General features: G+C 40.8%; 1 protein-coding gene across 1 annotated transcript in view; it reads right to left on the bottom strand.

Moving 5' to 3' along the window:
• LRPPRC (leucine rich pentatricopeptide repeat containing) overlaps window positions 1–17,163 on the bottom strand; it is a 312,777-nt gene that overhangs the window by 233,543 nt on the left and 62,071 nt on the right. Inside the window, 4 exon segments of the mRNA XM_029593332.1 lie at window positions 12,571–12,678; window positions 12,780–12,885; window positions 13,770–13,927; window positions 16,406–16,550. Of these exon segments, the coding sequence (XP_029449192.1) occupies window positions 12,571–12,678; window positions 12,780–12,885; window positions 13,770–13,927; window positions 16,406–16,550 (517 nt within the window).

A 17,163-nucleotide genomic window follows, 5' to 3' on the forward strand; every position in this document is an offset into this window, starting at 1 on the left:
CAGTAAGGCCTTGTGCACTGCCCTGGTCTCCAGACAATTGATGGACCATGTCGCCTCGTCCGGCAACCACGGACCCAGGGCAGACTTCCCCTGACAAACCGCCCCCCCATCCACAGAGGCTGGTTTCTGTGGTCACCAGCACCCAGTCGGGCACTTCCAGATTCACTCCTTTCTCTAAATTGGGTTGAGACAGCCATCATGAGAGTCTGGACCTGGCATCCTGCGGCAACAGTAAAGGAAACTGATTCCTCCGAAAGTGGGTCCCAATGGGATAAGCAGGTACCCCCTGCAGAGAACACATGTGAGCAAACACCCATGGCACTAACTCTGGCATAGACACCATGGAACCCAGTACCTGCAAGTAATCCCAGACCCTCGGCACAGACAGCCTCAGTAGCCTCCAGATCTGATTTTGTAACTTGACTATCCTTTCCATTGAAACATTTTCCCTAGCCAGGTATCGAAGCGTGCCCCCAGATATTCCAACAACTAGGCTAGCCTCAGCTGACTCTTTGCTAGGTTTGTCACCCAGCCCAATGATTCCAGAAGCTGAAGTATCCTCTGGACTAAGCGAAAACCCTTTGCTTCGGACTTCAACCAGATCAACCAATTGTCCAGGTATTGGTGTACCAAGATACCTTCCTTCCTGACAGCCGCTGCCACCAACACCATCACCTTCGTGAATGTGCACGGCACTGTCGCCAATCCAAAGGACAGAGCCTGGAACTGGAAATGATTTCCCAGGACCATAAATCTCAGAAACCTCCAGTGGTCAGCCCGAATGGGGATATGCAGATAAACTTCTGTCCAGTCTAACAACGCCAGAAACTCCCCTTTGCGCACCACCACTATTGACTGTGCTCAAGGTCTCCATCTGAAATCATAGCACCCTGAGGGCAGCATTGGCCTTCTGCAGATCTAGAATGGGCGAAAAGTGCTTCCCTTCTTTGGTATCAACTGCTTCATGAGCTGCTCCAGGTCCACCCCAAAGAGCAGCTTCTCTTTGAAGAAGAAATTTGACAGCTGTGCCTTAGACCACACATCCGCCAACCAATTATACAGCCAAAGGAGCCTCTGCCCCGCAAGAGCAGAGACCATACTTCTGGCGGAAGTCCGGATTCATGTCGTACAGAAAATCGGCTACATAGGCCCACTCCCGCGTCCAAGCGGGTCACCTGCGTTGACTCAGCCGCCATGCCCGACCACGTGTCATGTGCCTTCTGCACCCAACACAAACAGGATCTCTATAATAAACTTCCGCACACTGCGGCATGAAGACTCAAAACCAAAACCTCAAATAGCCTTTTGAGCAGAATCTCCAGCTTCCTGTCGTGGACATCCTTTAGGATAACAAAGGAGGTAGATAACCTCCTTTGTTATCCTGACTGCTTTTCTAGATCGCCTACCTTCTTGCTTTTTGGGACCTGAACATCCTTTAGGGCTGCCACCCCAGTCATAGGGATGGTCGTCTTCTTCATGACCACTGACAGGTTGCATCTACTTTGGGAATTCTCCAGGACACCAAAACCTGCTCCAGCAAGGGGTATGGCTTCGCCTTCAGGCTAGCCTCGGAAGACTCCCACTCCCGATCTACCAGCTTCTTCACCATCTTCAGCAATGCAAAGGTCTTGGGGGGGGCTCTCCCTAATCCCTCCAGGACCGGATTCACTCCTGCCATTATCTGAATCATCCTGGTGACCTTAATCCCCAGCTCCTCAATCTCCTGGGGAATTAAGGGACCCAGCTCTTCCGTGCGGAATAGGTGGATCACCCGTGGGTCGTCACCTTCTGCGACTAACACCAAATCCAGATCCTGCATGGGACCCCCTAACACGTCCACTGGATCCTGAACGGGATCCTGAATCGGATCCCCCAAGGCATCAGCAGGGTCCTTGTCCAGATCCTCTAACCCCTGATCCGTATCATCCGTTCTGTCCGATGAATCTTCCTCCTCCATGGCCCGCCTAAGCCCAGAAAATGCAGGATCACTCCTGACTCCACTGGCCTTTTAGCCTTCTTGCCCAACCAGGACTTCCTAGGGCAACTCCTTCCTGGCTAAATAAGCCTTATGGAGGAGCAGCACAAAATCTGTAGAAAAAGACTCCAGATCCAAGGAGGAAGAGTCCGGATCACCGACTCCCCGAGCTACAGACCTTCCCCAGCTACCAGCTGGGTCCTTTTTCACCGGGAACAGGGTGGGAGGGGTGTCCCGAGGACCTGAAATGGCCGACGAAGCTTTAGTATGTGCTGTCAAAAAGGCTGCCGGCTCCTCCGACCCCCTCGGGGCTTCCAGAATCGGCCCAGCTGCCTTCTCATTTCTGCCAGCACCCCCCCCCCCCCCCCCCCGAGGCACAATCACGGCAAAACGTGGTTACAGCAGTGGGCTATGAACCAGGAGACCAGGGTTCAAGTCCCGCTGTTGCTCCTTATGACTTTGGGCAAGTCACTTTACCCTCCATTGCCTCAGGTACAAACTTAGATTGTAAGCCCTCTGGGGATAGGGAAATATCTGCAGTACTGAATGTAAACTGATGTGATATCTCAGATCGAATGTCGGCATACAAAAACAATAAATAAATAAATAAATAAATAAAACACGGCTGAACAGAGGTAAGCCCGACTCAAACTGCAGCCGTGACAAAGTTTGCCGCGTGGGAGTCTGCATGCTGGCGTGGTCGGGCCTGCACATGTGGTCAGGCCTAAAACAACCCCTGCCGATGAAAGCGTTCCTGCTGCTGCCCAGTTCTGAAATTCAGCACTCACCCCGCTCCGAAGGCAGGCAATTCGGCCCGCTCCCTCTGCCTGCCTTCCGGCAGGAAACAATCTTACCCACTCTTCCGCACTGCAGCTGTCTCTTTACCCGCCGCAAACTTTTTTTTTTTTTTTTTAAAGAAACAGCACCCACAGGAAAGGAAAAGAAAAGAAAGTACTTTCCTGCTTCTGGAGGCCACTAAGGAGACAGGTACACCGAGGGAGATAAGAGCCCAGAGTGGGGTGAGAGAACCAGGGTCACTGGCTATCAACCTCCCCTGGTGACAGGAGTCACCAATTCCCCCCGCCCCCCCCCCCCCCCCCCACCCTGCTCCACCTAAAGGGATGGTCCTCTAAGGAACCCAACACATCGGGGAGCCGAATCCTCTTCTTATTCAAATCATATCTTTTTAGAACTCCAGACTGCAGGTTTGCACCTCTACCATCTGTTGGAGACCGAGAAATACTGAGGGACTGCAGGTGGCACTCTCGGTTATGTAGTAATGCCTCAAAGTTTTGTTTTCTGCCTCCATCTGCTGGTAAAGATGCATAAACCCACTTGTTTGGACTGATCCAAGGTACAAACAGGGGACAATTTTAGAACAGCATGAGTCGAAAGCATGCCAAATGCCATCCGCTAGCTCTGTTATAGCGCAATGTGGCACAAGAACCCAATTTTCCTTTGATGACCCATTCCTCTGGCACCTAAGAGACACAACTCTTAACAAAGTGAATCTTTACCCTCCAACCTCAGAACTGGCACCAGAGTTCAAAAATCATTCCCCTCATCAAATCAGTTGAGTACACAGCTTGGGCCAGCAGGTAACATTTCTGCCAGATTCCACATGAGAAGCTTTGTGGTTTTGGGCTAAAATTCTGCCAACATCATTAATGTCACTATTGCAAATGATGCCCAAAATAAGAGGGGTATGAAACAAGTTCAAACCCCTAGCGAAGGAACCATACATTTATATACAAACTCACATTACAATTACAGTGCAATCAGTGTTATAACAGAACATGAAACAATTATCCTTAGCTTGCATATTTACAAAACATCTTGACAAATTTGGTTTAAGATCAATGTGCCATGTTATAATCAATTTTGATATGGGATGTAGTATATCATTTTGGGACTATGCAATCAGCTTTTTTCTCTATACACACAAGGTCTTTAAAATATGGCTCCACAGCATGAGCCTAGGTTAATTTTCTTCGGATTACTTCTTCTGTCAGAGAAGCTTATCCAAGTACCGTACTTTGTCAAGTGCTGCGGAATACCAGTATCACATGACATATGCTGTTATTTTCAACATGCATCTTCAATTTCTTACTTTTAAAACAAAGTTTACCAAACTTCCTTGTCTTTGCCCTCTAGTGCCACCTATAAAACAGTGGCATTCCATGAATATTTTATGCAATGCACAATGGTGCAAGTAATCAAATGTGAATCCCCTTTCAGCACTTAATAATACAAGCAGGCAAATCACACTACATTAAATTCGCATCATCTGCTCAGGTTTGCCTTAAACAAAAGACTGTCCAATGCTGGACCAAGAATCTAAAAAGACTGCAAACAAAAAATAATCAGGATAAAATTTTCTTGGAAACTCTTCAAAGCTTGACAGGTCAGTTCTATTATATGAGTTGCAAGGTGTTAATAGCAGGAAAGGGACCTAGGAACCAACCCAATGGGAGAACCGAAGAGTCTTCCAAAAATGAAGCAGAATTCAGACTATAGCAGCAGCAAAAGGCTGTGTATAGCATACTCTAGCTCGCTTTTAGGCCAAGAGTGCTTTTACTTTGAGATTCTTGACAGCTATAATGTCCTTTAGCAAAGATGATTATCTAATATAATTTCAGTATAACATGTTTTCAGGATTCTGCTTATTGCAAAATTAATAAGCTCACTAATAAGTGATCATCTACCACTACACATTCCTTTTCTTCTTCATTATGGAGATTATCCATGATCAAGATCATGACTCAAGAAAACTAGTGCAAGCTAGATACTTTAGAACTTTTTAAATGTGACAAACCCCTAGTTACATGAGACAAGAGAGTTATTTTTAAAGCCATTCCTTCCAGAGCATTAAAAAAAAAAAACAACCAACCACCAAACCCCTCACCCCTTCCTTCCAGCCATAAAACCCAGAGACTGGGCCAGCTTCTTTGGAATTTGATACTGCAATGTAAAAACTCTTCCTGCCTTAAGACAATGGTCATTCCAGTAAAAGAATTCTAGACTAATCCCAGTGTGCATGGCTGAATTCAGATTTTGATACTTAACATTTTATTGCAGGGATTAGGAAGAATCAGGGACTGGAACACTGACAAAAGATGCTAGGAAGCCTCAGAGAAACTGGGCACACATCAAGTATAGTGTGAAACCTTGAGGTAGAGGGCCTAGCATCTTCACTCTACTGAGCACAGCAATAATGCCACAGGATTGCTATGCCTAGACCATCTCACCGGGGTGATTTCTGAGCTGTGCACTGGCTTACACATGAAGTACAATTCAGAATATTCTACCAGGAATACAGTAAAGAGACCCGGAGTCACTGTCATTTTTAACATTTAGCAACAATGGTGTTGCTATTGCATTGACATTTAAAAATCAGAGCAATGCCCAATACTACAATATTTATAGTGCTATAGTTTTGACGCAAGTGATGTGTTCTTTCATTCTGTTTTGGCTCTTGAGTGGGTCCCAAATAAAATCTACATTTTCTTCTCAGGAAACGTTCAAGAAACTGAAGGCAATTAAGGGTCATACTGCTCAAAATAAAATATACATGATTAGTAGTCAGATACCTAGAATCTAACAGCTTGCTAAGGACCATAAAGCCCATCTAGTCTTCCCAGTTTATTTCCTAATACAATGCCACAGACCCCAGTTGATATTTATATTTCCCTTAACGTCTTCGCAAATATATATCCTCTATGCTTATCCCATGCTTTCACAAATTATATTACTGTTTTTGCCACCACCACCTTACCTGGAAAGCCATTCCATGCAACCATCACCCTTTCTATGAAGAAATATTTTCCGCTATTACTCCCGAGTCTAGCTCCTTTGAGCATTGTAACTTGACATCTGGTTCTAGCACTTCCTTACCAGTGAAAAAGGTTTACTTTTTCACATAAGTTACACTTCTGAGGCATTTGAACATCTCCATCATGTCCCTGCTGCCTCTATTCTCTAGATATTATCTCACAGATTTTTTAGCTTTACTTTATTGATATTATAGCATCCTTTTAACACAGCTTTACTGTATATATAAGTAAGAATGTTGCTTAATGTGATAACTTGGAATGTGGTGGGTTTAGGGACTTTCAATCAAAAGAGAAAAATTGCTCAGTCATTTAAATCAATTGAAAGCAAAAATGGTTTTTATGCAAGAAACTCATCTTACTAATATTGAACAGAAAAAGCTGAAAAGGAGATGGGTCTCCCAAGTTTACTCAGAGCAAGGTAAAACAGAGTTGTGGGGCAGCAATTTTATTTAATAAAACTGTCTCTTTCAAATTGGTTAAGAGTAAAATAGACCCAATGGGAAGCTTTGTTATATTGCTGAAGGAGCTTATGGGACATCTCACTATCCTGGTATCAACTTATGCACCAAATAAGTATAATCATAACTTTTTTGCTAATCTGCTTTCTAACATAGCAGAGTTGGGAACTTATCCCATAATAATGAGAGGTGACAAATTGTGTGGTGAACCCCTTTTTGGATAGTCAGCCAAGTCTGCGTACTTTACCTACGAGTGAACAGAAGGGGTTTAATTTTTTGTGTAATCATCTAAAGGTGATTGATTTGTGGAGAGTGCTGTACCCTGGAGAGAAAGACTTCACACATATTGCGAGGGCACACAACACGAAAAGACTACATTTTGATGTTTGAACATTATCTAGGATACACAAAATAACTATAAAAGACTTAGTTATTTCAGATCATTGCCCAGTCTTATGCAAGTTGGTTTTGCAGAAGATAGGAAGGGCCCAGCTCAATGGAGAATGCCCCCAGATCTGATGAATGATCCTGATGTTCCTCCTTTTTTTAAAAAACAAAATGGAGAGAGTTTGTGTTCTTCAATAGTCAGCATTTGGATTCCCGGATTTTGTCCTGGGAGTCCGCTAAGTCTATGTTAAGAGGGAACATAGTTTTGTACAATATATGAGGAAACAATTGAATTCTGACATTCTCCATTTGGAGAAGCAACTTCAACTGTGTAAGCAAAATCGGATTAGGAACTCCACTGAGAAGGCACATGAGGAATTTAGAGCTATCCAAATGGCACTGAATAGTTTACTGCATAGGCAAGCCCATACCTCTTTACAATATGTGAGATATACATTTTTTCAATATGGAAACAAGCTGGGATGTTTACTGGCTAATGTGTTAAGGGTTCAGGAATAAGCTAAATTCATAAGTGCAATTAAAAGTCATTGGTTGGGGGGGGGGGGGATTTGCAATTCTCCACTGAGGAAACAGCAAATATATTTCTAGAATACTAGAAAGATTTATATGCTACACCATAGGCTGACAAAGAAAGAACGCAAAATTTTATGGCAGATTTTATAGGGCCTAAAGTGAATGACAAATAACTTACAAAGTTGAATAAACCTATTGAAAACCAAGAGATCGTTATGGTAATCAAAATGCTACCAGCCCTAAAAGCGCCAGGGCCTGATGGGTTGTTGTTTTTTTTTTTTTTATAAATCATTAGTGGATGAAGTTCCTGAAACACTGAGGGGGCTATGTGTGTCTGATGTGATGAGGAAGGCCATCATAGTAGTACTGGCAAACAAGATAGGGATAGTCAGTGCCCCTTTTCATACCATTCAATTTCTCTTCTGAAGTTGGATTTCAAGTTGTATATGAAGATTTTAGCAAACCGCTTAACATTGCTCATGCCAAAGTTAATCTCCAAAGATCGAGTGGGATTTGTACACGGGAGAAGGTCAACAGCTAATATCCGTAAATTGTGGGCATCACTGGTGACCTTGTCTTTTTAAAGCTTTACAGTTTCCCCTAGTAGTAAGCTGTGACGCCGAAAAAGGCTTTCCTGGCCCTTCCTTTTTACAGTACTGAAAAATTTTGCATTTCATGGGAAAATATTTGTTTACATAAATTGTTATATATTAACCTATCTGCTAGGATTTTGATAAATGGTCAATTGTCTAATCCTTTCTTTATTTAGAGGGTCACAACAGGGCTGTCTCCTATCCCTACTGCTATATATTTTAGCAATTGAACAACTAGTTTCCAAATTATGGTCTGCTGATATTGAAATGAGAGTTGGGATGGGTCAGGTTCAGTTAAACTCAATTTGCAGATGACATTCTTTTATTGTTATCCAAAGCAAGAACTTCACTGCTAGCAGCTTCACAAATTTCTTTCCGGAGTACCAAACATTTTCAGGTTTCAAGTTAAATCTTGATAAAATGGAAGCCCTGGATGTCTCTAATACGTTAAGAGACAAGTGGGAGAATTTTCCGATCAAATGGGCAGGAGATCGGATAAAGTATCTGGGATTGTTAATCCATAGGGATCCAGCAAAATTTTATTCTATTAATAAACCACCTCTGAGTGCGCAATTAGAAAGAACTAGAAAGCTGGGAGTAAGTTTCCCCTAACGTTGCAGGGCTGCATTGCTTTCGTGAAGACGGTCTTAACTCTAAAGTTGTTATATTTACTGCAGATGCTCCCAGTCCATTTTATACAGAGGATCTTTACTACAATTTTCTGGGCTGGGAAGAAAGCAAGACTTCTGTATAGCACTTTGATGGCTCTGAAACTGAAGTGAAGTTTGTGCATCCCAAATTTCAAACTGTATAGTCACGCAGAAAATTTGTGATAACTGGGAAATTGGTTATTCAAGCAGTCAGATTTCATGGATTTCAATATGGAAAGAGCAATTTGTGCTCCTCTCAGCCCCATGTGTCTTCTACACGTGGATAGAGAGGAATTGTGGGAAAGGCTCATGCTCTTGGGGTTAGAGAACTTAATGAGACATAGTTGGTTTTTACTGAGGAGAAATGTGTCATTGGCCTCTACGGTCTCTTACTTTTTACCATTAAATGGCAATCCACAATTCCCTTTTAATGTATTGCCAACGGATCATAAGCATCATTACAGAGATATCTTGAAGTTATCAGAGTTTGTAGATAAAAGTACAAGTCGCTTGCTCTCCTTTAGATATGTCAGGGACAGTTAGGTTTTAGAAGAAACCATTTTCTTCTCTGTAGTCAGATAAAGGCATATTGAACTAAGGTTTTGTCCCAAGCTAAGGAGACCTGAATAATCTCACTTTTACTGCTTTTAGTCAACTATTTAAGAATCATAGGGCCCCCCTTTCCCATAGTTATAAATTTTTGTTTGTTTTTTTTTATAACAAAGCCAAAAATTTGCGATTTTTAAAGATTTTGAGGCTGTATGACAAAGGGACTTAGGAGTGAAGTTAGATGAACACATTATGCAAAATTGCCATGCTTTAATCCACAAAGTTTCAATTAGTGTTAATATGTATAAACTACAATTGAAAATTTTTCATAGGACTATTCTCTCTCGCCATCAAGCGTTTAAATCAGGCTTCACGCAAACAAGTGCATGTCTGAAATGTGGGACTATCCAGGCTACATTATTTCACATTAATGCCCTTCTATCCAACAATTTTGGGAGGAGGTGAGTGAGAAGGTATCGAGAAAATGGTCTTGCTCTTTTTGTCTTTTGGGGTATGATAAAGGGGAGGATTGTACGGAATTTAAGGTGTACAATGTTTATGTTGAAAACATGTTAATTGTGAATAGATGCGTTTTATTATTCTGGATCCAAGTGACCACCCCCTACACTGATGCTCTAGAAAACAGACATGACGGACCAAATTCTAAAGGAATATGGGACTATGTTTTGTAAACCTTCCCAGAAGAAGAAATTGTGCTTCAAGGATACTTGGTCCTTCTTGTTTAAATCTCTCTCTGATAATATTCAAGCTGCTTTTCCAATGAAGTAGTTCCTGGAATGCTCATATTTTTCAGTTACTGAGCCTTTGATATGGACCTTGCAGTTACCCATCACATTCCTTTGGGATGTTTTGGACTACTGTCAATTTCCTTTTTACTTTTTCAATTTATCAGTTTTTGTTTTTATGAAATTTTCCGTGACTTTACACAACGTAGTGTATTGCATTTATGATTCTTGTGTCCCCGCTAACTAAAGGTGTTTGGTGGTGGGGGGGAGGGGGAGGGGGAAATAAGAAATTGTAAATGCTGGAATGTGTTACTTCTATTGCGTTTTGTTTGTTACTACTTGATCATTCCAAAATAAAGATATTGGGGGGGAGGGGGGGGGGAACTGTTACAATGGAAGATCTATTGTTAAAAGCTCATAACAAACTGTTGTATTATTTAAAAAAAAAATGCATCTGGTGTGCCACTAGATTTAAACAGGCTCCACTACTGAATTTGTCATCACAGCAAAGGAATCGCATACCATCTGTGATACTGTCCAAACCTACAATTTACTATCTTTGTGAGGGCTTGCACGCACAATAGTGGATTCCAAGCTTTTACAGTGTGGACTTACTGTTCAGATACTACCTGTCTCCAAATAAATGCTACATCAAGGTCTGAAGCTCACAGCCTTAGCTCTATACATTTGAAGTGTTCCATTTCAAATCATTTATACACTGTGATCTTGTCTTGTACTTTCGGCATTTCTCCATTTAGTGATTGCAGTAGAGTTTTATCCTGTCAGCCATCAGGAAATCTTTCAGGACCCCACTTGTGGAATCTGGTCCAAATTCTGGTGATCACTGTATTAAAGCATTACCTTCTCTAGAACAGAGATCACCATTTTTTTCAGTGGGACAAGGAAAATAAAATGCAGAAAATCAGCGTAACTGTAGTGAGTCACATCAAACCTTATCTTAGCAAGAAAACATTCTAGGTTTCTCAGCTACCATACGCTTAGATAAACCTAGAATTTCAGAACAGCTGTGCTTGTCAGTGAACTAGGTGTAATTGAGAGCTGTTAGATTTCATGAAACACTTCTGAATGAATAGCACTTAAATTGTTTAATCAAATTCTCTAATACTTTTCTGTGTCCGAAACGGAAAGTCTCCGTAAACCAATTTTAAAAGTTATTTTTCCTACTAATTTATTGAGAATTAGTTAGGTTGATGCCAAGATCAACATACTGCAGTCTAGAAGCATATGAGCAACTTGTCAGCATTTCTACAATGTTGAAATGATGGAACACACAAAAGTCACAACCAGGACTCGCAATCTGCTGCCCTAGAAGTCAACTTGAATGCAGCCAAGGCAACAGCTCCAAATTCATTTCCCCACCATGCAGATGAAGACATGTTTCCAATGAAACTACTGTAATTTGCTGAAATGTCACGGTAGGTGAAATGCAAACTTCTGAACCCAAACAAGCAGTGTAAATGCTTGTTTAATGCGGCTGGGAAAAAGAAGTGCTAGGTATTTTAAAAGTAACCCAAACCATGAGGTTAACCCCATTTTATCAGGTCTGAGTAGCTTGGAATGGTTTTATGCTGTCCTGAAAATTATGACTTCTGCAATAAGAGAAACCAGGCAGCCAAGCAACCAGTGCTGAGCTCCAGTGTGGACACCCAAAGAGTTAATAAAAGCAACATATTGTTTTCACAAAGGTTCCTTTAAAAGGCTTTAGAGATTTTTATAGCCAGGGACAATTAGGGAATACTTGTTTCAGCATTTCCTCTGAGCCCTGATGCAGCTGTATATTTAAAATAAAATTGCGATATGAAGAGCCTGCTAAAAGCACTTTTTGGGGTTGTTTGTGCACTTTGTTTGTCACCCGGTGTCACACTAACAACTCTGCATCTCATTCCAGAGCACATTATACTGCAAGAGAAGAAGAAAAAGACAGTTTTTTGTTTCCCCAAGGGGAAAGTACTTCTGTTAAAAGCATCTTTTTATAAGATTACTCTTTCTGAATTACCAGCAACTCAAACTGAGGAATTAGATACTGTACTTTACAATTTATTATTTGTTCAATTCCTATTCATATCTTCCAGACATCCCTAGTGTAACAAGAAGGGGGGGGGGAAGTGTGTTAAATACTTAAACCTACTTAAGGAGCCATAAGACTAAGCACTTCTCCTCCTCAATCAGCATGCTGTCAGGTCATGATCACTCATTTGGCAATAGAAGTTTTCCTGCTTTTCTCATTATTGTAACTAAAACTCCCATTTAATCCATCAGTGAACAGAAACTTAAAAAAAAAAAAGTACATATATATTTATCTTCAAGGCTGAAATAAAATTCCATCTATTTAATAGTCGTCATTAGCAGTTAAAGAAACCCCCACACTTCATAAGGCTTAGGAAAGTTCTACTACAATAACACAGCGGCACAGCTCTAGGCAATGTGAAACATCGAGCTGGGCTCCTTCTGGGCAGGTACGAACCAAAATGTGCACTGTAGTCACTGTAATCCCCAGTTTTACTTTTCAACAAATACAACTCTCTAAAAAAAAAAAAAACAAAACCAGAAAGCCAGACCTTTAAAAGATGGCAGAGATAAAAAGCTCTTTTTTTGGCCTGCAATAAAACAAGCTACATATATTGGTAAATAAGAGAATTTATCTTCTAAGTTATCATAAGGTAGCCTGTAACGCTCCTCTGAGGGCATATCTACATTCTAACTAGATTTAAAAGATCTCTAGTCAGTTGTGTTTGGGACAACCAGAAGAAAGGCTAAAAGTATTATTCCCTTTCTGCATGTGACGTGGAATGCTCTTATGCAACCAAGATAGATATTAATTAACCTTCAAGGTTTCTCTCCTTCTGATAGGCAGCGAGCAACGGCCAGAAGTAGTGTGTTCTGACAGGCAGCCCTTCCTCCTTCATCATCTTCATAAGATCCAACGCCAAGGCTGAAAAAGGTCCAGAAAGGGATTTAGTCACACAAAGTTATACTTGTCTCATACAGAGGTATACAGGTAATCTTGTGGATTAAAGGGAAAAAAAAAAGTACCGGCTTTATTTGTATCCAAAGCACAATGCAAGGTGAACTGCAGTGGTGAGGTATGCAAATTTGAAGACTTTAATTCATCGCAGAACTGTTTTAACTTGCTTGGTGGCTAAAAGAATGAAACAGAAGTGCAACATTAGTTTGAACAGTATTTTCTTTTTTTTTTTTTTTTTACTTCTTGCAAAGGTTTCATGTACAGTCAAGAAATGTATTTAGCCCAATAAAGTAGTATCCCTTTCAATAGCTTTGTTTACTGACCTTTCTTTCCATGTACAATGCAGAAGACAGGTGTATCAAATGCTGCACTAGGGGGGGCTGGCCCTGCAAACTAAAGCTTGGGATATCCAGGTTTGGGCACAATGCAGAAGTGGCGTGCTGAGGCCCAGGAAAGGAGGGAAGCCATCTGCCTCTATGCTGGCCCTCTGGCCAACAGGCAATGCTGAGGATGTACCTCAGAGGAGAAGTGCCTCCAGTCCTTGAACCGTTAAAGGGTTCCCAAACTCCTCCTTAAAAAAAATGTCTAAGGCTGATATGCGGCAGACTGGTGAACAAGAAGGTTACCTAAGTAACTGTATCCAGAAATTCAGTGAAACATACTCAAGTAAGTGCTCCACTGAATATGCCCAGCTAAAGTTACGCAAGTAATTTTAGGGTAGCCATTTTGCTGTCCAGCCTCACTCCATTAGCTTTAGCTGGGTAGTGCCAAATGTTAGCACGGTTTAGCCACACCCTCAGAACTCCCCCATCACGACCTTTTTATCTGACTCCGTTCTGTCCAGGTACAAAGTAGGAAGGTGAATTTCCAGTCTTGTTTTTTTTTTTTGTCTGGGTAATTCAAAAAAGGTGCCCAGACAGACTTTGAACATGGAGCTCTCTGTATTTAAGTTTGGCATCTTCACTTTTTCCACCATCGCCCAGTTTTCTCTCTCTCATCACCAAACTCCCCACCAGCAATAGCGGCGCAGCCCTACGGATGAGGGGAATCCCACGTACCGTATTCATATTTACACAGTGCCGAAGGAAGAAGTTGCCATGCTGAGAAGCATCTCCGTTCAAGCTGTCGGGTGACGACAAAGGAAACGATTTCAAAATCTGAAAGGCTGTCTCTTCAAAACCTTGAGTCTTCAGACTCAGACACAGGTTCATAGCATCTGGAGAGACAGAAAAAGGTTCAGAAGAGTATCATAGAATGGACAAACATGCTGATAAAATGAAGCAAGAGGAAATCAAAGCTTAGTGAAGTATTTATAAACAGTATAAACAGTATAAACAGTAGTGAAGTATTTATAAACAGTATTTATAAACAGCAAGTATTTATAAACAGCAACTTCTTACTCCTAGTTATTGATTCCCTGTTACATGTAACTGCTTTTCTGCACCATTGTTCAAATTGTAAAGTTTATTGCACCCCTGTTTCTTGTGAACCAGCATGATGGGACTACTGTCTTGAATGTTGGTATATAAAAAAACTTAAATAAATAAAAATAAATAAATAAATAAATAGGGCAATGTGGCAGTGAATGTGTGCATCTAATGGCACTCTTAAGGAAGTATGGAATACAAGACTCAGTGCCAACAATAAGACACTAATCTCTCTCCTCTAAAGCTAAATTCATGGTTAGACGGTAACAAAACTAATAAAAATAGTTTTCTAAGTACACACAAGTTACAAGAATGTGCAAAGTATAATTCAAGTGGAAAATTAATTATTTAGACTACTACTATTTATTTATTACATAAGAACATAAGCGCATGCCATACTGGGTCAGACCAAGGGTCCATCGAGCCCGGTGTCCTGTTTCCAACAGTGGCCAATCCAGGCCATAAGAACCTGGCAGGTGCCCAAAAACTAAGTCTATTCCATGTTACTGTTGCTAGCAAACCTTATGACACGCTTCACTACAAAGTACTCAGAGTGAGGTCCTAAAAACAACTAAGAATTACAATCACTGTTAACAGAATAACAACAAATTAAGGAGCCTATTTACTAAAGGATGCCTTCCATTTGTGTCTATGGGAAAAGTGCTTGGTTAATAGGGCCCTAAGATTCAAAGTATAAATTAAGATGAGAAGAAATTTCCTGCGCACAATATGTGATCAGATGTTTGAGTTGTCGCCCAGCCATCAAAATGGATGCATCACATTGCTCATGAACTTAATACACCGTCAAATCCCTGAGAAGCTAAACTTGGGAAGAAATTCCCAAATAAGAAAAAATTAGCTAAAACCTTGCACAAGAAACCAGCCTTAACCTAAAAGCTAAGTCAGTCATTTCTGTATTTGCTTATCTACCAATGAATGGTTCCACTAGTCAAAAGTGACCAATGGGGAAAGAGAATGGAATATTCACCAGTGCGTGGTTTAAATATCTACATAACCAAAGGGAAAGTGACTGTTCCAGTCTACATGAAACCAATGTGAAAGATGATCAAACATCCACCAATGAGAGGTTTTTTTTTAGCCATAGTAACCAATATGAGATTGGCCCACTCTTTGCTGAGCAATGTATTGTGCCTGTTTCCTTATAGCTATGCTTCCTCACACAGGAAGACATTTTCTAGAGAAATATGCAGTGAAATGAGATAAATAAAACCCTGTTGTAAATGTACCTGTTCAGATTTTTTTTAGCTATGCTTTTCTCCTATATTATTTTAATTGGTATGATCATGGGTTAACCATTTCTGTTTTATAAGGTATGTGTTATGTATTTTGTTTTATTCTTTTACTGTGTATGTGGTTTAGGGAGCTGCCTAGGGCTACCGTATAAGTGGGCTATAAATAAACTAATCATAACCACTGAGCTGTGACAGGTTAAGTCCTGTGTATCTTTCTCCATGAGTGAAGTTTCTTATTAGCAAAGAAAATTTTTTAAAAATTTGCAGATACAAACATAACTGCTGGACCTATTATTGGTTTTCATGAGAAAAGTCATTTAGTTCCTTACATCAAGATCTTACTTATTCATTAGAAGACTGACAATTTTTATTTTAATAAATGGCTTCAGCTGGGATGTGATGATGATTTGACCTTTAAAAGTTGTCACAGCCCACAAAGACTCCAGCTTTCTTCAAGGCCACTAGAACTCTATGCTACTATTACTTTTAATAAACAAACAAGGAAGGAAGTAAAAACCATGCATTTCAATATCATGATGTGTTGGGCCATGATGGACCTTCCCCCAAAAGTTGGGCTCAATGGCGGAAGTTTAATGGAAGCTATGTCACCAGAGATTAAACCAGCCCATAAACACTTTTTATGTGTCATGAAAAGCGCTAAAACCTTCAATATGATATTTTTATTAAAGGCTTTAAGATTCATTTTTAAAGATGCTAATGGAATAAATGAATAAGACAGAAAGACAGTCTCACAGACTTTACTGAGTTGTCTACAAGGCATTTATTTTGCTCTCATATAAAAAAGGTAGCATCCAAAGATGATGCTGCACATGAACTTTCAAAAGATATCAGAGCTTTGCACACTTGGTCTCTTAATTGACTTGTTTAAAATAAGCAAACAGACCCAGATGCTGTGACATAGTTGCAGCAGACAAATCTTTCCTGGGCCTAACAACTGTACAATGCTTTGTAAAATAAAAGTAACCCAATTTTGGGCAACATCAAAAACCTTACCGGGTATATATCCCCTGTCATATTTCAGGTGATTTACAATGTCCTGAACATACTGAGGGTATCCGGCTTTTGCAAGGCTCCAGATAATCTGCATCAAGTCCCTGTCAGTAAGACTTCCTTCAGTCTTCTCCACATTTTCCAGGGTCTGAAACCAGAACCAGACAATAAGATAAGTATCCACAAAACATAACCATCAAATGCCATGCTACATCCTGTCCCCACACAATAATGGAGAAATTACTTACTTGATAATTTCATTTTTTATTTATTTATTTTTTTTGCTGTAGACAAATGGACTCAGGACCCATGGGTTATGCTCCCCTGCCAGCAGATGGAGACGGAGTCAGATTTCAAAGCTGACGTCCCCCCTAGATACACCTCTGCAGTGACCTCAGCCCTTCAGTATTCTCTTCAAAAGCCACTGTGGACATACTATTGAAAAAACTTGATTTAAAATATGATTAAAAATGGATAACCATAACTGTACTCAACCAGTCATAAACACTGAACTCCAGTAAGAATACAGATACCCTGATCTATGGACTGAATGATGGCTTACCCGTAATCTCTTGGAATCGATATCCACTCCACGGGCGAATCCTTGGCACCGTTCTTGGGCAGCCATGGGTGCGATGCTGAGACCATCTGTCTACACTAAGGAAAACGAAATTATCAGGTAAGTAATTTCTCTATTTCCTAGCATGTTGCCAGATGGTGTCAGGACAAATGGGATGTACAAATGCTACTCCCGATTGGGG

This window comes from Rhinatrema bivittatum, chromosome 3 (genome assembly GCF_901001135.1).
Source record: "Rhinatrema bivittatum chromosome 3, aRhiBiv1.1, whole genome shotgun sequence".
In the NCBI taxonomy this organism is placed as follows: Eukaryota; Metazoa; Chordata; class Amphibia; order Gymnophiona; family Rhinatrematidae; genus Rhinatrema; species Rhinatrema bivittatum.